The sequence below is a fragment of the Peromyscus californicus genome, unplaced genomic scaffold (assembly GCF_007827085.1).
Source record: "Peromyscus californicus insignis strain IS unplaced genomic scaffold, ASM782708v3 Scaffold_5__1_contigs__length_169319896, whole genome shotgun sequence".
NCBI classification, from domain to species: domain Eukaryota; kingdom Metazoa; phylum Chordata; class Mammalia; order Rodentia; family Cricetidae; genus Peromyscus; species Peromyscus californicus.
The window spans coordinates 160440941-160461871 of NW_026294573.1; the positions used below are offsets into that span (position 1 = coordinate 160440941).

At 47.7% G+C, this 20931-nt stretch overlaps 2 protein-coding genes across 2 annotated transcripts in view; one reads left to right on the forward strand and one right to left on the reverse strand.

Moving 5' to 3' along the window:
- Znf704 (zinc finger protein 704) overlaps positions 1–20931 on the forward strand; it is a 208735-nt gene that overhangs the window by 130638 nt on the left and 57166 nt on the right. The window lies entirely within an intron of this gene.
- On the reverse strand, positions 1320–7150 carry LOC128096022 (uncharacterized). The gene is given in 1 exon segment (XM_052715087.1): positions 1320–7150. A coding segment is annotated over 1 exon segment (5220 nt). The 5' UTR covers positions 6978–7150; the 3' UTR covers positions 1320–1757.

A 20931-nucleotide genomic window follows, 5' to 3' on the forward strand; every position in this document is an offset into this window, starting at 1 on the left:
TTCTTCAAAGAGTTTTTGTCTTTGTTCTAATCTTTTTCTTAATCTAGCCATGCTATCTCTCACCACCCCAGTATGATCCGCATAGAAGCAACATTCTTCTTTAAGGGCGGCACATAACCCCCCCTCCTGCAGGAAGAGGAGGTCTAATCCCCTCCGGTTCTGCAGAACTACTTCAGACAGGGAGGTGAGTGACTTTTCCAAGGCACTCACGGATTCCTCCAGTGCCTGGATATCGGTATGCATGGCAACCTGGAGTTGTCTGAACTGGTTGGTTTCCATGAGGGCAGTGGTACCTGTGCCTATTCCGGCGGCGACTCCTCCCATAGTTAATCCACCTAATATCAGGGCCAGGGTTAGCGAGACTGGCTCTCTTTTTATACGGGGGACCCCTGTCTCATATCGGGCATAGATATCTTCAGGTGCATGGTAGACTATCTTGGGGTACAGTTCTATGAGCACACAATAATCGGCCGTGTTGGCTAGTATTGAGGAGGAGAGGCATGGTGTAAGTCCAGTGCAACAGGCCCAATAAGTTCCGTTGGGAGCCACGAGATAGTGGGGTCCTGGAACAAGTGCCTGGGTGCGATTACACAGGTGTTGGTGGGTGTAGGGTACTATCCCCAGACATAGTCCTTGTCCTGACACCTCGGAGATTGTGAGCTTATGCTGAGGTGTCGAGGCACATCCTGACGGGGGTGAAGAAGAATTGGTGAAGCTTCCGACTACGGCCACCCCCTCATAATAGGGAGGTGTGGAGACTAGGCATAACCAGCATTCCTGAGTCTGATTTGGGTTGGTAACATTGAGGGCTGAGTAAGCGCCCTCTATAAGATTCAATAGCCGGTCTCCCGTACCGGGCCTGGGTGGCTGGAGGGTGACTGGGGTTACAGTAGCATTCGGAGCCGTGCTTGGGCGAATGGCTGAATTGGGTCGGGGGGTAGCCCTCGGGGGTGCCGGAGCGGGTAAAGAGGGGCGCTTTTGGTCAGAGAGAACCTGGTTGGGACCTATAGAGGCGGAGGGCTCCGTGATTTTAAGCCTAATCGTAAACACGACTCCCTGGTCCCATCCCGTCATGTAAAGTCTAAGTCCCCATGTTTTACCTTTAATCCAGTCTTGTGTTATCTCCCTTCCCTTCTGAGTAAAAGATATATTCAGGGGGTTGCAGGTGAAATTTACACAGGGCCCCCCCCCTTTCCAGTAAGTGTTATCTCTTCCTGACGTGACAGTTCCCCAACAACGTCCTTGAGTAAGAGGACGCCATGAGTGGCTTTCTCTTTGGGTAGTTCTTTTTACCCTAATGAGGTCCCAAGTGGATGAAGGCTCTCAATAGGTATTACCAGTTGTTTCACATCCCCATGCTTTACAGAAGTAACTTTCATAACCCCCACATTGTCTAATCATCTTTCTGTCCCTACCATCCCGGGGGCAGACGTAAAAGGATAGTTGTGACAGGGCTGCTCTGGTTTCAGGGTGACCACATCCATATCTCCCGTCACTACATTTGCAAGTTCCCTTACCATCCTGACAGACGTCTGGTGCTCTGGGGTTCATGGGGTCAGTGGTGGGGATGTCCCAGTCCTCTGACCCTGCTACTAGTTGGCAGAGATCTGGATGCAAGTTAGGCCACCATGTGAAGGGGGTGTGAAGGGCGGCCGTTTGCCAGACCGTCTCCCCAGTTTGTGAGATAACCTGCCAAGTGAGCCTCTTAACTAGGTGCGGGCTCTCTGCCGCCCTAGTCCCCTGGGGGTAGGCAGAGATTAAGAGGAGGGGGAGGAAGAGGAGCCGCGGGCCAACCTTATTTTTAGGGGGTTTCGTGTGCGGCGCACTGTCCATGTTGACTTTCTGGATCCTGCTGGGTCGGGTTCCCTGGCAGCCTTCACATGCGAGGCGTGGATCCATGCAGCAATCCCGTCGACCTTGAGTGCAGTGGGGGTGGTCAGCAAGACAGTGTAGGGCCCCTTCCACCATGGTTCCAGATTCTTGGTCTGGTGTCGTCGGACCCAAACGGAGTCCCCGATCTGGAAGGGGTGGGGCACCACCGGCTTGTCTAGCTGCTCCTGATAGGCCTTGGCCAGGGGCTTCCAGATCTCCCTCTGCACCAGTTGGAGGGCTTGAAGATGTGCCTCTAAAGTAGGGGTGGTAGCAAAGGAGGAAATATCAGGATGGAGAAAGTCTACAACAGGAGGTGGGGCCCCATACATGATCTCAAAAGGGGTTAGGCCGTGTGGGCCAGGAGTATTTCGGGCTCGGTAGAGAGCCAAGGGAAGTAGGAGCACCCAATCTCTAGTGCCAGTTGCAAGCGTTAATTTGGTTAAAGTCTCCTTGATTGTTCTATTAGCTCGTTCTACCTGTCCTGAGCTCTGGGGACGGTATGCACAATGGAGTTTCCAATCAACCCCCAATAGTTTGGCCACCTTCTGACTTACCTGAGAGACGAAGGCAGGCCCGTTATCCGACCCCAATATTTGAGGCATCCCATACCTGGGGAAGATTTCTTCCAACAGTTTCTTTGTTGCCACGTTAGCCGTCTCATTCTTGGTTGGAAATGCCTCGATCCATCCGGAAAAAGTGTCCACGAAGACCAGGAGGTACCGGTACCCGTAGAGTCCGGGTTTTACTTCTGTAAAGTCTATTTCCCAATGAACACCAGGACGATGACCTCTTTGGCGGGCCCCCTTGTTTAGATGAACCTTTCCTGTGTTGACTTGAGCACAGGCTGGGCAGGTAGAAGTTACCTGCTGGAGTACCTGATCCTGGTTCAGCAGCACTGCCCAGGTGTTTTCTCTGTCCAATAGGGTCTTCATCTTGTTTTTGCTCAAATGGGTCAATGCATGGAGGAATCTCAGCATGTATCGGGTATGGGAGGTTGGCATGACCATCCGGTCCCCCAGTATATATGCTTGTCTTCCTTGTTCCCAGTCCGCCCCCATTTTCTTTGCTAGCTCATGGTCTTCTGGGCTATAGGGCACGGGGTCTCTCTCAGGCTGTGGTTCTTGTATGGCCATCAACTGGCTGCTCCCTGCTGGCTGGGAAGCCACTGTTCGGGCAGTCAGATCCGCCAGCCGATTCCCTCTGGCTACCGCAGAGTCATCCTTCTGATGCCCTGGGCAGTGGACAATACTGAGTTGGAGCGGGAGGAACAGGGCCTTTAGGAGGTCTAGGATCTCTTTTTTGTTTTTGATTTCCTTACCCGCGGACGTCAGCAGGCCTCTCCGTCTGTAGATTTCCCCGTGGACATGCGCAGTGGCGAAGGCATATCTGCTGTCAGTATAAACTGTGAGCTTCTTACCTTCTGCCATCCGGAGAGCTTGGGTGAGCACAATCAGTTCTGCGCGCTGGGCCGATGTCCCGGGCGGGAGTGACGATGCCCATACCACTTCCGATTCGGTGGTTATAGCTGCCCCGGCTCTGCGTTTCCCCTCCTCCAGGAAACTGCTCCCATCTGTGTACCAGACAGCGTCTGGATTCTTAAGCGGCTGATCTGTCAGATCAGGGCGGGTGCCATGTGCTTCGGCTAGAATCTGGAGGCAGTCATGTTCCTCGGAGGGGCTAGGCAGTGGCAGCAAGGTAGCAGGGTTAAGGGAAACTGTCGGCCCAAAATTTACCCGGTCTGAGTCCAGCAGTAAGGCCTGATAGTAAGTCATTCTGGCGTTAGAAAGCCATCTGTCCGGTGGTTGTCGGACCAAGGCCTCCACTGCATGGGAGGCCAGCACAGTCAACGGCTGTCCCAGAGTCAGCTTCCCGGCATCCTTAAGTAATACGGCAATGGCTGCCACCATGCGGAGGCATGATGGCCATCCTGTAGCCACCGGGTCCAATTTCTTGGACAAGTACGCTACAGGTCTCCTCCAAGGTCCCAGTCTTTGCACCAGTACCCCTTTGGCAAAACCTGAGTTCTCATCCACAAACAGCTCAAAGGGCTTGGTTAGATCTGGCAGACCCAGAGCCGGGGCCTCGAGTAAGGCCTTCTTGATCTGTTGGAATGCTTTCTGATGCTTCTCTTCCCATTGGAACATGGCCCCTGGTTTAGTGAGGGGGTACAATGGGGCTGCCAGTTCGGCAAAGCCAGGAATCCAAAGGCGGCAGTACCCAGCCGTACCCAGGAGCTCTCGAACTTGGCGGGGGTTCCGAGGAGGAGGGATGGAGATTATCGTCTCCTTCCTCGCTCTTGTTAACCATCTTTGCCCCCCGCTCAGGGTGTAGCCCAGGTAGGTAACCTTGTCTCGGCATACTTGAGCCTTTCTGGCTGAGGCTCTATAGCCCTTTTGTCCAAGTCTGGCCAATAAGGCTCGAGTGCCTTCCAGGCACTCGGTTCGACTCCTGGCCGCCAGGAGTAGATCATCCACGTACTGGAGCAGAGTCAGGGTTGGGTGTTCGACCCGGAATCCGGCCAGATCTGCATGTAGGGCCTCATCAAAGAGGGTTGGGCTATTTTTGAAGCCTTGAGGGAGCCGGGTCCAGGTTAACTGTCCCGAAAGCCCTTTTTCTGGGTCCCTCCATTCAAAAGCGAATAGCATTTGACTTTGAGGGTGCAGTCTCAAACAAAAGAAGGCATCCTTCAGGTCTAGCACAGTGTACCAGACGTGGGTCGGTGGGAGGGTGCTCAGAAGGTTATAGGGGTTGGGCACCGTGGGGTGTATGTCCTCCACCCGCTTATTGACCTCTCTCAAGTCCTGGACCGGCCTGTAGTCCCCTGTCCCCGGTTTCTTAACAGGCAAGAGAGGGGTGTTCCAAGGGGACTGGCAGGGCTTTAGCACCCCTTGGTCTAGGAGCCTTCGAATATGGGGCTTGATCCCCTCATGAGCTTCCCGTGACATTGGGTATTGTCTAATTGAAACGGGAGTTGCGGAGGCCTTTAGTGAGATCACCAGCGGTGGCTGATCGTGTGCCAGCCCCAAGCCTCCAGTCTCTGCCCAGGCCTGAGGAAACTCTCTCAGCCAGTTCTGTAGTTCCTCAGGTAATTTCTCCGGGGGTTCTGGTTCAAACAAACGGTATTCTTCTTCTAAACTGAGGGCAAGGATTTGTAGAGGGTCTCCTTTAGGACCCGTGACCCTCGGTCCCTTCTCATCAAAATAGATTTGTGCCTTCAATTTGGTTAATAGGTCCCGTCCTAACAGCGGATGGGGGCATTCAGGTATGTGCAGAAAGGAGTGAGTTACTTGCCCTGATGCCAGTTGGACTTTTCTCTTGGCAGTCCAATAATACCTCTTGTTTCCAGTTGCCCCCTGCACCAGTGCAGAATGCCGGCTAAGAGGCACTCCGGCATGGGTTAGGACTGAATGTTCGGCACCAGTATCAACCAGGAAGGTCACGGGCTGCCCCCCGATCTTGAGGGTTATCCTAGGCTCAGGGGGGGGCTCCTGGCCTCGACTCCCCTAGTCTTCCAGACTAAGGAGGTCTACAGTCTTGGGCTTGGGCCGGCGGGGTCCTTGTGGCTTCTTGGGGCACTCTCGGGCCCAGTGTCCCTTCTCCTTGCAGTAAGCACATTGGTCTTTATCAAGGGGTGGCCTCCTTCGCTCTCCCGACCTATCTCCCTCTCTCCGCTGTCCCTGAGACACAACGGCGGCCAAAACCCTTTTCATCTCCCTATGCTGTTTCTTGTCCCTTTCCTCTTGTTTCTGCCATCTCCTTTCCTCACGCTCCTCAGGAGTTTCTCTCTTATTGAACACTTTCTCTGCTTCCTTCAATAAGTCTGGCAAACCTAGCGCCTGTAAACCTTCCAGCCGCTGCAATTTGGTTCTGATATCTGAGCTAGACTGATAGATAAATGATAGGATGACACCTGGTGCTTGCCCTGGGTCTTCTGGATCATACGGAGTGTACATCCTATAAGCCTCCTTCAGCCTCTCTAAAAATGCAGCGGGTGTTTCTTCCTTTCCCTGTATCACATTCCTTACCTGGGCCAAATTGGTAGGCCTTCTGGCGGCCGCTCGGAGACCCGCTAAGAGCAACTGGCGATAGAGATGTAGATGCTCCCTACCTTCAGGTGTATTGAAGTCCCAGTCTGGGCGGGTCAAGGGAAAAACTGCATCGATGATATTTGGGAGTTGGGTTGGCCTCCCATCGTCGCCCAGAACCTGCTTCCGGGCCTCCAGGAAAACTCTCTGCTTCTCCTCTACTGTTAAGAGGGTCTGCAGGAGCTGCTGACAGTCGTCCCAAGTCGGCCTGTGAGTCACTAGGATGGACTCAATTAGGCCGGTTAAGGCAACAGGATCCCTGGAGAAAGGGGGATTATGTTGTTTCCAATTATAGAGGTCTGAGGCTGAAAAGGGCCAGTACTGCAACTGGCGATTCGGCCCCTCTCTAAGCGGGAAGGCCCTGGACTCAATAGGGGGGCCATCCCGGCGGCCGAGGAGGCGGCCGGCAATGGGGGACGGGGCTGCGTCCTCTTCTTCAGCCCCGTGGGTCCTGCGAGTCGAGGTGACTTCCGGATCTGCCACGGGCACGGCCGGGGACGCCGCCACCGGGGCGGCGGCTGGGGCCGCTTCGGCCGGCTCTCCAGGTGGTCCGGCTCGATATGGTGGTGGGTCCTCCGTCAGGAGATCTATAAGGGAGGTATGGGGGTCTGGGGGGAGGACTGGAGGCTTAGGAGTCTCCTTGTGAGGGAGCACGGGGTAAAGGGAGGAGTCCGGGTTGGGGGGCGCAGAAGGCCCAGAGACTGGAGGGGGCTGCGGAAGGAAAGGCTTAACCCATGGAAATGGGTTCTCGACCAGTGATCTCCAGATGGTGATATATGGGACCTGGTCGGGATGCCCATAAGGGCTAGGGGCGAAAACCTTACCCTCCACCTGCGAAATAAGAGAGAGGTTAAAAGATCCCTCTCGCGGCCAGCCGACATTCATCATGACCCATTCGGCCTCGCAGAAGGTGATCCATTTCTTCTTCCTGACAATGACACCTTCATTGTTTCCTCGGGCCTTAACATCGGACCAGTGGTCCTTGGTTAGGCTCAATGGGGTGGCGACAGCCTGTCCCATGGTGGTCTCCAAATAAAGAAGGGTTAAACACACAACGAGAAACAAACAGACAAGACAGACCACAGAATTTTTCGCTGCGCGGCTCCGGCGTAAAACCGAAAGCAAAAACTCAGATGGGGACGCGGAGTGTTTGAATTCTCCGTCCCCTGCCAGTACCACGTATTCTTCTGATGCGTGGGTGGCCCCGAAAAACCGTGCCCCAGAGGGGACTTCCCGTGCCCCAGAGGGGACTTTCCGTGCCCCAGAGGGGACTTTCCGTGCCCCAGAGGGGACTTCCCGTGCCCCAGAGGGGACTTCAGATACCCGTGGAACGTCTTCCAGGGTTTCGGTGGGCGAAGTCCGAGCTCGTCAGCTCCTTCAGCCCCCACCGACTCAGACCTGACTTAGGACGTCCGACGAAAACGAAAGACAAGTAAACAGACTGAGACAATACAGACAGACAGTGGCCGGCCAGCTTACCTCCTGACAGTGGGTCGGTGGTCCCGAGGCGGGGGTCTCCGATCCCGGACGAGCCCCCAAATGAAAGACCCCCGTCTGGAGTCTTCCCTCTGGAGAGACCCTCGCCCAGAGATCACACCGAGACCACAAGTCAGATGCAAACAGCAAGAGGCTTTATTCAGGAACACGGGTACCCGGGGCGATACAGTCCCTCCAAAGGCTGAAGAGACTGGCGCGCCCACGGGCTGGAGTGGAGGGTTTTTATAGGGTCGGGCAGCGGAAGGGCGGGTACAGAAGCAGGAAGCATGTTTTACAGGGTTCTGATTGGACGATTCGTATGAGGCCAGGTTCAAACTCAGGACAGCTCGTGGTTTTTCCCCGAGCTCGACACGCCTGCTGACTTGGCTCTCATCCAGGGTACAAGTTGTTTTTCTGACCTCTAGTTACTTTTCAAGCCTTGCTCAAAAATGGCGTTAGGCTAAGCAAGTATGCTGGGGCCCTTCAAGGGGACTAAGGTTCTTTTCATAGACACATGACCTGATGCCTCAAAACCTCATAACAGGAAAGAGGTGCATTTAAGAGCAGGCTTGGGGAGGGACTGATCTTTCTGGTTGGTGTTGGAGAGAATCCCAAGAGGATCTTGACTAAGGCACCAGGGCCTTTAAAGTTAAACCCCTGCCATACCTACAGGTCACTTGACTTGGTTTAACACTTCTCACCCCAGTAGTAATGATAAAGCATGAAAGTGGACTTCATGGAGAGTCCCTTTCCAGAAGGTTCCAGTCTCCAATCATGTTGAGTTCACTCACCAGCTCCATAGTTCCGGTTGGAGGACTCCTGGGAAGCTTTTGAAATATCAGTGCCCCAGCCCTACCCCAAAGACTCATACTTAAGGCATCTCAAGTGGGGCTTTCGTGAAGGGGATCTTGCCATGCAGAAGGCTTTGAAGAGTGTGGGACTCAACAATTCTATAGGCTAGACACTGGATAGTAGACTTGGGGACCATCTGTCCCCACACCTTCTGTGGGCCTCACTTCCCTCCATGGCCCCACATCATCAAAACAGAGATGGAAAAGCTGTCCTGAGGGCTTGGGGGCATGCACTCTGATTCAAATAGCAAGTTACCCTGTGAAAGAGTCCTGGCCGCAAATGCTGCCTCTTAGCATCCACCGTAGTGCTGCCCATAGCCCTATCTGAGGTCTGCAGACGCGCCTGTCAGAAGTCAGCATCTTGTGCCAGCAGAAGAATGAGATGTTCACTTTCAGGAACAGTGAAAATATCCACCCCAGGTACTCTAGCTGGGAACAAAGGAGAGAACAATACTCATCGTGTGTAGGCTTAAGGCATTAATATAGTGATCTTATGGTGGGTGAGGTGAGACCTGAGTGTGATTCCCAGAACCCATTTGGGGGAAGGAGGGAACAGACTCCTGCACAGTGTGTGATGACTTCTGTACACACAGCTTGGCACACATACATCCATAGACATAATACACACACACACACACACACACACACACACACACACACTAAATAAGTGCAGAAACTTTGAAGAAATTTTTAAAAATTAGGGATCCTAGATATAGCGGCTGTTTCTGCCCAGGGAGTCGGGGGAGTAAATTCTCCTTTTGCAACATTAGCTCATTTGTGTCTGGCAGCGTTGTACCTGAATACAGATACAGTTACTTAGCTTGAATCTTAATGAGTAATTTAATTTGATGAGTCAGAGTTTTGATTTTTTTACAGCCAAGAAATATAACCAGTGTTCATGCATTATTCTTTTTCATCTTAGAAATCACTATTGTTTCCATGGAATCAGTTCAGCTGATGAATATTAAATCTGACTTCTCTTGGGGACAAAATGGCAGAATAGGAAGGCCAGTTATAATAGATTTTTGTTGTTGTTGAGCAAAATAATGATATTGAAATGCCAGGCACTAGCCCCCCTTTCACCACTCCCTAGATGACCTAAAACAGGCATCTGTGCATTCACAAGATAAGGCTTGTCAACCAAGAGGGAATTGATGGTCAATAGGAAAACTTAAATCATTGGAGGAGTCAGTTTTTGAAGAATACTGCAGAGGTGAATATCTGAAGCTGGAAAGGAAAAAAAGCCCTATGGACACACACCAGGCTAGCCAGAGGAGATCGTTAGGGTGGCTGTGAGTCAAGTTTGTCCAGAGCTTTAAGAGCTTCCTTGCAGTTGTTATCACCTGAGAGCCTCAGTCAGTGCTTCACTGATCATTAAAGTGAGATCCAGGAACAGTGATAAAAACTTCGGTCTGATACTCTAGTGCACCATTGGGAAAAGCCTCCTGGATACCAACCCCCTCCAAAAAAAAGCCTAAAAGAGAAATGAAGTTTTGGAGAGTGCAGGATGTGCATTGCTTTGCCCATTCATTCCACAAATACTTGTTGGGTCCTCCATGTCAGCCACTGCTTCTAGAGATAGGACTGTTGTTGTCCACATCAATCAACTTTCTTCTCGGGTGATACAGGTTCAAGAAAAGAATTTCCTTCTGGCACATTGCAGATAGGACTTTGTCCTGAGTCACATACTAGTCTCATTTGGCCGACCATACTTTCTGCAAACATCAGGTTTTAAAAAGGAGTACAAGGTGGATATAACTGGTGCTGCTCCCAAAGAGTGGACCTACACCCCAGCCACTGGTACTACTCCCAAAGAGTGGACCCACACCCCAGCCACTGGTACTGCTCCCACAGAGTGGACCCACACCCCCGCCACTGGTGCTGCTCCCAAAGAGTGGACCCACACCCCAGCCACTGGTTCTGCTCCCAAAGAGTGGACCCACACCCCAGCAACTGGCATTATTTACAAGCCACAGCAATGTTAGTAGACCCTCTTTTTAATTAATATTAATTAAATTATATTAATTTTATAATTATATAAATTACTTATAAATTTATAACTTATAAGTAATATAATTGTATCATATTAATTAATATTTTTACTTAATTCTTTGAGAATTTCATACAATCTATTATCATATTCACACCCATTGCTCCTGCCAGATCAATTCCCACCTTCTAGAACCTGCTCCCTGCCACTTGGTGTCCTTTAAAAAAAAAAAAAAACCTCATTGAGCCCAATTTGTGCTGCTCATGAACTCTGGGGAGTAGGCCCAATGAATGTAACAAATGGTCAGTTGGGAGTTTGTCAGGTGTTCCATTGCTGTCATGACCACGGCAACGCTTACAAAGAAAAACATTTAATTGGGGCTGGCTTCCAGTGTCAGAGGTTTAGTCCATTGTCATCATGGTGGGAAGCATGGTGGCATGCAGGCAGGCATGGTGCTGGAGAGGTAGCTTGAGAGTTCTACATCAGGATCCACAGGCAGGAGAGAGAGAGAGAGAGAGAGAGAGAGAGAGAGAGAGAGAGAGAGAGAGAGAGAGAGAGAGAGAGACAGCCACAATGCCTGGCTTGGGCTTCCAAAACCTCAAAGTGCTCCCCCAGTGATACACTTCCTCTAACAAGGTGACACCTACCCCAACAAGGCCACACCTCCCAATCCTTATCAATAGTGCCACTCCCTGATGACTAAGCATTCAAATATATGAACCTATGGGGGGCCATTCTTAGTCAAACCACAATATCATTTCTTCCTCTAAATCCCTCTAAAACACCTCTAAAAAATGTGGTGATATATTGTGTACCCTAATAAAATTTGCCTGAAGATCAGAGAACAGAACAAGCCACTAGATTAAACATAGATGCTAGGCAGTGCTGGCACACACCTTTAATCCTAGCTTTTGGGAGGCAGAGTCCATCTGGATCTCTGTAAGTTCAGAGCCACTCTGGACTACATGGGCGTGACTCAGGCTAGGAGAGAAACAGAGCCAGGCAGTGGTGACACACACCTTTAATCCCAGAATTTGGGAATTACACGCCTTAATCTCAACACTAAGAAGGAAGTGATGGCTGGGCAAAGAAAGGTATATAAGGTGTGAGGAGACAGGAACTGAAGGCCTTTTTGGCTGGGGCCTTTTGGGTGAGGACTCAGAGGATTTCAGTGAGAGGATTCGTGGAGTTGGTGAGGTGAGACATGGCAATTGCTTGTTCTTTTGTCTCTCTGATCTTTCAATGTTTACACCAATATCTGGCTCTGGGTTTTTTTTTGTTAAAAGACTGTTTAGATTTCATGTTACAACCCAAAGTGAGACAACCATTGGGTGAGGCCCACAGTCATTGCAAAGTACATCACTCAGCAGTACTAAAGGGGTGACCTTCCTGATGTCAGAATTGGATTTAAGGAGGGAGGGCCCCTGGAGTGAAACCCTCTCTGAAGTAAATCTTCAACAATGATATGTAGACATGGCCAGCATCTAAGGCGACATGAAGATGTAAATGCTATTGTGGGAATCATACTTTAGCAGGACTCTTTGAAGTGGCACCTGACAATGTGAAATCAGCTTGCCTGTTGCGTTACTTCTGTGTTGTCTGTCATCTCCGTGTCTGTCCCACAGTGGCAGGCACCTGGTCTCACTCACCAGTTCCTACTTCAGTCATCTGATGCAAAGTTGAAACATGCTTTGACTGATGGCAGTAACTGAGGATACAGATGATGGAGTGTAGGGACACTGCTGGGCCTTGAACTTTCTGGAATGACCAGCTGAACCAATTGATGATATTGAATAGCAGCAAGAGTGAAATCTATTAACTGAGCCCCAATTACCATCTGTACAAGGGCAGAACGGATGGAAGGCTGTTTATCAGTGACACCTGGGAGATACTTAAGGGACTTTGGTGATACCAAACTCAGCACGAGTCAGCAGCTCAGAAAGCAGATGTCTGATATCATTACTAGAAATGGGTCCCTAGTCACAGTTCATTTCAACAAGGAACTACCCTTCACCAGGTGGTGCTGAGACTGTTGAAATCTATAAACAAATGAACAAAGTCTCCTGAGTTAACTCGAATAGATCAAATGCCTAAATGAAAAGGATGAAACGATCCAACTCTTAGAGCAAAATGTGGGAGTAAACGTAATGCCCTTGGATTTGCTAGGGGCTTCTTAAACATAGGCCAGAAGCACAAATCACAACAGGAAAACGTGACTTTACCAAAGCTTCAAACTTTAATGCAGCAAAGGGCACAACCAACAACATGAAGGCAGTCCACAGAAGGGGGAAAATATTTGCAGAGAACATTCAGAATATCTAAAACCACGCAGGACTTAATTAAAAAACAACCCAGTTTTAGAAATGAGCAGCGGATTTGAGTAACTGGTTTTCCATTAAAGATAAGCAAGCAGAAATTAGAGTCGTGTGTAGATGTTCAACATCCTTAGTCATCAGGACAGTGCAAGTCAAAGTGATGGCTGTGACAAAAAGATGGACCCCAGCAAATGTGGGGAAAGGTGTGGGGTGGGGACGGTGCTGGAGGTTGTGAAGCGGCACAGCTGCTGTGGAAGGAAATCGAGCATTTCTCCAGAGGACTGAACTTAGAATTACGGTACGATGCAGCAATTCTACTTACTCACGCTCCCACGAAAATGTCTGTGTGTTCATAAAGTATTAAACACAGTATCAGAGAGTAGTAGATCGAGGGCCTCACGAACTGATGCGTGGGTAACCAAATGTGGTGTGTCCGTGCAGTGGGGCATTGTCTGTCCATAATTAATAATAATAAGTGAACTCCAGAAACACTGTGTTAAATGGAGGGAACTGATCACAGATTATCTCACGGGTATGAGTTCATTCGTGTGAAATGTTCAGAATAGACGAATCTGTAGACAGCAAGTAGACAGTGCTGGCAGAGGCTGAAGGATGGCAGTCTTTCTGGGATGATGGCAATGTCTTGGAAGAGGTAACAGATGGCTGTAGCCTGTCAGTATACTAAAAACCACTGAATTCTACACTCTAAAAACATGAAATTTTATCTATACAAATTATACATATATTTCAACAAACTCATTATTAAAAAGAAAACTTAAACCACAACTACCATCACCACCCCCCCTACGCACACGCACCTTGACCAGAGTCCCCTTCATAGACCTTGGGTCCTGTTATGCCAACAATACTGGGTTCTGTCCTGAGTGTAAGACAGAACCAAACTATTGGTGAAATTATTAAGGCCACTCCACGTAGTTAAAAGGGAGGTTTATTTTGTGGGGTAACTCACAAGTGAAGGGATAGGTAGGTTGCAGGGTCTGGGAAAGGTGTGACGCAGGCCAGCAGTGTTCTCTGGAGAACTCTCTGCTCAGTCTACCTTCAGCATCCAGGGTCCAGGAACCAAAAGAGCCGGCACATCTGGATCTTGGGTCTTCAGGGTCCTCTCTTGGGCCTGCCTTGTAGGCGTGACAGTTATGGAAGCCTCAATGGGGGTTGGAACTTCCAGATCAAAGCTGGAATGGCTACCCACTACATCTCCCCCTTTTTGTCTAAATAAGAAAGTTCTAACCTAATACAAGACTATATACAAAGGAATGGTTATCAAATATTGTCCAGGAATAATGAGGGATAATGACCTAGATAAGATGGAAGTACAACCAATGCAAACAATATCAAGTAAGAAACACATACTAAAATCCAGAGAAGTATAGAGCATAGGTAAATGGCATGTTACAAAGATCATTCCAAAAGGTGTCCTATCCTAAAGAAAGCTGGAATGGCTACCCACTACACCAAACTAGAGCTTATTTCACCCATAGAAATATAGTGTGAGTATTAGACATTTAGGCTGTTCAGGCAGAACATTCAAGACACAAAGATGATTAGCCCATTTTTAAAAGAAAAAGGCTTAGACAGGCATTCTGGCTTATCAAATTTGAGAGTTTGTTTTGTTTTGTGTGTGTGTGTGTGTGTGCGTGCGTGCGGGCGTGTGTGCGTGCGTGCGTGCGTGTGTGTGTGTGTGTGTGTGTGTGTGTGTGTGTGTGTGTGTGTGAAAGAATGATCCAAGCTGTTCTCTGTCATCCTGGAATATGAATGTGCAAGGAAGAGGCTGCATTGGTCAGTGCAGAGAACTTTCTAAACATTGGATCATCTGAAGAAAGAAGGGGGCCCCCCAGGGAATAGTGAAAGAAAGGCTCCGTGAGGCTGGTGGGCACAAGTGGAAGGTTCCAGTGCCTGCCAGTGGCTGCCAGTGGCTGCCAGTGCCAGGTCAGCCTTGGTGAGCCACTGCTGGTTTTGTTGAGTGAGTTTTGTCATTTCATCCCAGGAAACTCTGCCTTCGCTCAGTCTGCTCTCATGCATGCCTACACCTTCAGGACACCTGTCTTTCGTGACCTTGAGCTTTCCCACAGTAAAATACATCAAGGTTTTTGTCATTTAAAATGTGCCTATCCCAGGGAAAAGGGACTGATGGGAACCATCACCTTTACTGTTTCCTCTTAATCCACATGCTCATTTATCCCAAACGACTATAGCCCATGAAGCAAGCCCGTATCTAAGCCATATCATAAGCTTGTAGGTACACTAGAAGTATGTGGAAAGCCTTTATTTTTTTTTTTTAAGATTTATTTATTATTATGTATACAGTGTTCTGCCTGCATGTATGCCTGCACGCCAGAAGAGGCCACCAGATCTCATTACAGATGGTTGTGAGCCACCATGTGGTTGCTAGGAATTGAACTCAGGACCTCTGCAAGAACAGCCAGTGCTCTTAACCTCTGAGCCATCTCTCCAGCCCCATGGAAAGCCTTTATAAGGAAAAGAAAACAGGCAGGCACTGAATTATATTAATTGAATATTAATAGAGGCCTCTTTGCATTTCAGGTATCTGGAACTTTCTAATAGCATAGAATTGAAAGATAATGGAAGAGGCAAGCTCAGTATAGTTTAATCAACGCGCCATTACAGCAAGCTCTTATGTGGCCATCGCAATACCGTGATCTACTGCTCCTGTGGTATTGTAACAACCTAAATGAGTGAAAATTTGTCAGCATAGGTGGAAACAATGTGGGACCTGATAGCCATCCAGCTATTCATAGTGATGCCTTTTATATTAAATATTAATTCTGGCACCTAAGCTTACAAGCCACATGTATTGTTTCCAGAGGAAATAGGAAACAGTAGCTTTGATGTAGTGCTCCGCTCTCCCTAGGCTGTGGCCTTAACTCGGCTTTAGCCTAAGCCGTTTTAGCATTGCTAACCTGTATTCATCTGCCTCTTATTACGGGGAACTGGATATGCTCTGGCCTGTGGCCTCCTGGCCTAGGGCCCACTTGGCTGTGTTACTGATCTCCTGTAGTGTCCAGCCGCAACCTTTGCATTGTGTTTCTGAGGGTATCAGATTCTTCTGCCATTTGCTCTGGGGAAGTCATGCTTTGTAGGCACAGCTAAATGTGCATTGGTGGGGGTGATTGTGTAACACTCAATTGGTGCTGTTCTGATCAAATATAAAGAGTGGTAGAAATACCCTTTTCTAGGAATGGGGTGCATATATTTGCTGTTCAAATTGATTGGCTGTCAAGATATGGCTATATGAATTAGTGTAAGTGTGTGTTAATAACATGGTTAAAATTTAAGCAGAAAATAGATCCAGTAATAAGAGTGTATGAGAATCCTGCAGAGCCAAACAGGTGCTTCCCTGGATGGGGACGTTCGAGTCGTGTGGGGAATGTGGATGACTGCGGCCCAAGGACTCTGCTAAAGCAGCGCTTTGCACATGAGCAGTGCAGGCGAACTGAGGCCCCGAGTTTTACTAACAGGAGGTGATCTTCAGTCATAACTTACAACAAACCTTAGAAAAGAGAACCACTGTTTGGCTTTGCCTCAGCCAGAGTTTCTATTGCTGTGGTAAAATGCCATGACAAAGGGCAACTTGGGGAGGAAAAGGTTTATTTCAGCTTACAACTCTCGGGTCATGCTCCATCACTGAGGGAAGTTAGGACAGGAACTCGAGGCAGGAACCCAGAGGCAGGAAATAATGCAGAGGCCATGGTGTATGTTGTTTACTGGCTTGCTCAGTCTGCTTTCTTGTAGCACCCAGGACCACCAGCCCAGGGTTAGGGTTGTCTCAGTGCTATGAGCCACAGAAATATGAAGTAGGAATACAGCTGATTACGACAGAGCATCTACCTGGAAGAGTCAAGGGCTTCTCCAGAGGAAGCCAGGACTCAAGGAAGTATTGATGTTGTTGGCTTTTTAATATTATCAGCTGTTTTCTTCTATGAATTTCATGTGCACTTTTATAGCTCCTCCAATTGATTATTTTTCCTAAGAACTAACAGTGTGGATTGATCATTCTTTGGACATAGTTTTTCCCTATACAATTAAGGCATTTGGGTAACAGTCACACAGGCAAGGCTTCCTTCTTCTAGGCTTTTTGTTTCTCTCTTTTAGCATTAGAATCAGACATCTCTTTTAGCTAGCATCCAAGGCCAGGGCCAGCTCTGAACAAAAGCATTTTATCTGAGATACCTCTCAAACATACAAGGACAAATGACAGACAGAATAAACATTCCAGACCAGCTGCTAGTCTCCTGAATTAAGGTAAATATCCTTAGGGAGACACCACCTAGGCCAAGAAGATGTTAGGTGTTAGATACATAGCTTTGTTTCTTGTGCAAATTAAGCTTTAACCCTCCTTAGAACAAAAGGGCTTTTTATATACCAGGTACATCAAGCTGTGACACAGACTGCCTAGCTACCCCTGCTCTGCCAGAAAACGGCATAGCCAAGTTATACTGAGAAATATAGGCAGTTGTATTTTACTCATGGTTTATACTAACACTGTGGACTCCTCACATTTTACCTAACCACTTCTAGGAATGTAGTTTGAGCACATAAATTCCCTTTTTCTGATATATTAACTGATGTTAGTTCTTAGTTGACCCCACCTCTTTTAACCACTCCCCTTTTGGGTTGTAAAAGAAAGCCTGACAGTTACCTCCTGAGGTCAACTCTTATCTGCCTTTATGACCCTGTAAGAATTCAAGCCTGGGTGACCTTGCCTTGGCCAGAGAATTGCTGTTTTGTGTGGGTCTATAACTGAAACACCTTGAGAGAGCTGAGGAGAACCAGAAGACAGAGACTTGAGAAGGGCTAGAAGAGAGGATTAGAGGAACGAGATGGAGGATGGGGAAGACCTAGATGGGGAAGAACGAGATGGGAGAGTTCAGATAGAATTTAGAGAGAACAGCAGAAAAACATAGAGAGATATCAGGCAAGAAAGGAGCTAAGTATGAGAGCAGAATTGAGGCCGTGTAGATCGATTTTGACTCAGAAGAATAAAGTGTGTGGACTAAAGAGCTCGGTGCTCTTACATTCATTACCTCAGATTAATTCCTGCCACTGGTAGCCTCTCTTCTGGAACCCTGGGAAAAAGACTGTTAGAGGCTGAACCCCAGTCGTTTTGAATGTCTCAGGGAGCTGGGCCTTCACACATCAAGCAACAGGCTTGCTCACAGACCAGTCTGGTAAAGGCATTTTTTTAAATTGAGGTTCCCTCTTTCCAGATGACTCTAGCTTGTGTCATGTTGACATAAAACTATCCAGCACAGGCTCATTGGTCTCAAACTAAAGATAAACATTTCAGTGAGCACAGCCAGTCCTGTTGAGGGGCTGGGAAGATGGCTCCATCAGTATGGCGCTTACCTCGTAAGCATGAGGACCTGAGTTTGATTCCCAGAACCCATGTAAAAATGCCGGGGGTGGTGGCGTTCACATGTAAGCCCGGCGCTGGGGACGTGGCGGTAAGTCCCCCAGTGGGACACTTGAACTTCCATGTGCTAGGGTCCCTGGGCTTACTGGCAGCTGCCTAGGAAGCTCCAGACCAGAGACCCTGCCTCAGAAAAGGTGCATGGCTCTTGAGGAGTGGCCCACCAGTGGTAGTCCTCTAGCCTCCAAATGCACATGTGATACATGTGTGTCCACTCACAAACGTGTATCTGCACACACACTAAACACATGGAAATGATCAGGTTCAACCTTATGAAATTGGCATAGATCTGTACAGATAGAGATTATTAAATATTGGTAATTTTAAATGGTTCGACCAAATAGCATAAATCAGGTATCATTGGTAGGGTATGTTAGTACAGGAGGTGAGCTGAAATTTAGTCATTCAAAACATGCTTTATATCCTCTTATGTGTGTCGTTTTGCTTACACGCCACCATTCACCATCTAATTGGACCCTCTTTTGGTCTCCTTTCTAAATTTTTAAACTCTTCCATACTTACACCTGTTTCCATATATGTGTGTATACCTAATAGACCAGGATCCAAATATGAGGGAGAATATGCAGTGTGATGTTAAGTCATGAAAGAGGGTATAAGGCTAACCTGTTCTATCTTTGACTCTTTCATGGCTCCCTCTACCTCCCCCCACCCACCCACACTGTGGTGGGTATGAGAATTCAGCTTTCTGGGTATTTAAGTGCCAGGAGCCATCTTTGCATTCTCAAACAGTTCACACATGCTATCCCTCTGAGGCAGGCTGTGGAAGTTGGCCTCTCTTTTCATCCCACTGCCAATCAGTGCAGTAAGAACCAGACAGGACTAGCCACCGAATGTATTCCTTACATTGACCCATTTGGAAAAGAGGATTTTTGAAATTTGTTTTGAGGGAGGGGTTTGTAGTTTGAAATTTTTCCCTTTTTTCCTCCATTTAAAGCTATTCTGTCACAGTATTATTAAATGTAAAGTGCATTGCCGTACCTAAAATAAAGTGTGGCCTTAAAGAATAAAAACATGCTAAGCATGAGACTACTAAAGGAAAGCTATTGAAAATGATTTTAAAAGTGAGTACCAAGTGACTACCACCTTTAATCCTAGCATTCTACTTGGGAGGTAGAGGCAGGGGGATGTCTCTGAGTTCATGGCTAGCCATAGAGTTCAAGGCTACATAGAGAGTTCTAGGCCAACCAGGGCTACAGAGTAAGAGGCTGTCTCAAAAGAAAGAAAAAGAAAGAACCCTTCATAACGGGTAATTGTTACCCCTGTAATTTAATCTATTTATTGACTTCAACCTTTATATACTATGTTCTCACTAATGTAGACAAAGCCATCTATATGTAAATAAAAAATTCTTTTCATTATAATATCATTTTACTGTGAGTTCAAGGCCAGCCTGGTCTACAGAGCGAGATCAAGAAAGGCGCAAAGCTACACAGAGAAACCCTGTCTCGAAAAACCAAATATATATATATAAAATTTTAAATTGAATACAAAAATTAAATATATAATCTAAAATGAATTGCATTTTAGTTCATATGACTATTTCAGTCACAGAAAATTGTATGTATACCTCCAGTTGGAAACGAAGTCATGGGCAAGGTGTGATAACATGCACCTTTAATTCTAATACTCAGGAAGCAGAAGCAAGAAGACCTGAATTCATAACAGCCTGGTCTACATAGTGTGATCCTGTCCTAAGATAACCAAAAAAGACAGAAACAAAGCCAAGGAGATGGTCAGGAAGGACCATCAGTGTGGGGTCTGAAGATCCCATTGGGTCATTGCTTGGACCAACTGGCTAAGTTTCCTTTAAAAAAAAAAAAAAGAGTTCCAAAGGCTGTCTCTTAATAGAATGTGGCAGTGACATCCACACACACTGGTAATTTAAAGTAGTGTGTATAAAAGTTTAGCATCCTTGATATACATTAAATACTGTCTATGGCTACAAAGAAGACACAGACATTTTTAAAAATTGTATTATTTCCTTTTTGAAGCCAGATATGAAAATTAAGTGCTGCTTTAGGAGGGATTGATTCTGGCACATCACTTACAGACCCACCCACTTTATAGCATCATGTATGGACACCATGGACTTGTAGCATCAGCTCCCTGTCCCAGGGCATGTGAAGGAGTGGAGCCTGCCATTTTCTGTCCAGCTCAAGTGATCACTCTGAAGGGTGTGTATTCCCAGTCCTTTCTTGACACCTGAGCATCCGTGGCTGCAGAACTGCCTTTTAGATGGAGTGGGAGCCCTGTTCATGCTCCTAGGACGTTTATCGAGGTCAGAAAAGATGATTGGACTCCACTCTTTAAACAGATAGAAAGAGAAATGGCAGGGAGCCATAGTCAGTTTGTTGCTTGCATAGTAGCCGCTGTTACAGGTAGGAGAGGCAGCAGAAATAATAAATACTGTCTTTTTTAATTTAGTTGGGTTTTGTGGTTGTTGCTTGCTTATTTTTGTCTTGGGGACAGTGACTTTATCCACAGTTTTTACGTTGGCAGGTCTTTCACTGGACTTGTTTTCTCCAACTTCCTGCATAAAATAATTATCACCATAAACCGTGGCTAGCAGCTGTTTACATTAGTGGGGCATGAATGGATTTGAGGCCTCCAGGCAGTAACATAATGAGCCCCACAGTACATCAGGGATGACCTATCGTGAACATGAGTGAGAGATGCAGTTTTGATGACAGTTTTCTCCTCAAGGGTAACTGGGACATTATTGAGTAGACTGCTAACTTCAGATTTCCTGAATGATACAGAGCTCTGCCTTCCCATTAGAGTGGACTCTGCTGTCCCTGAATGAATGGCAGGCCCTGCTGACAAGGCATACTGTGGGACAGCTGGCTGACAGCCCAGACAGACAGCAGCCTGG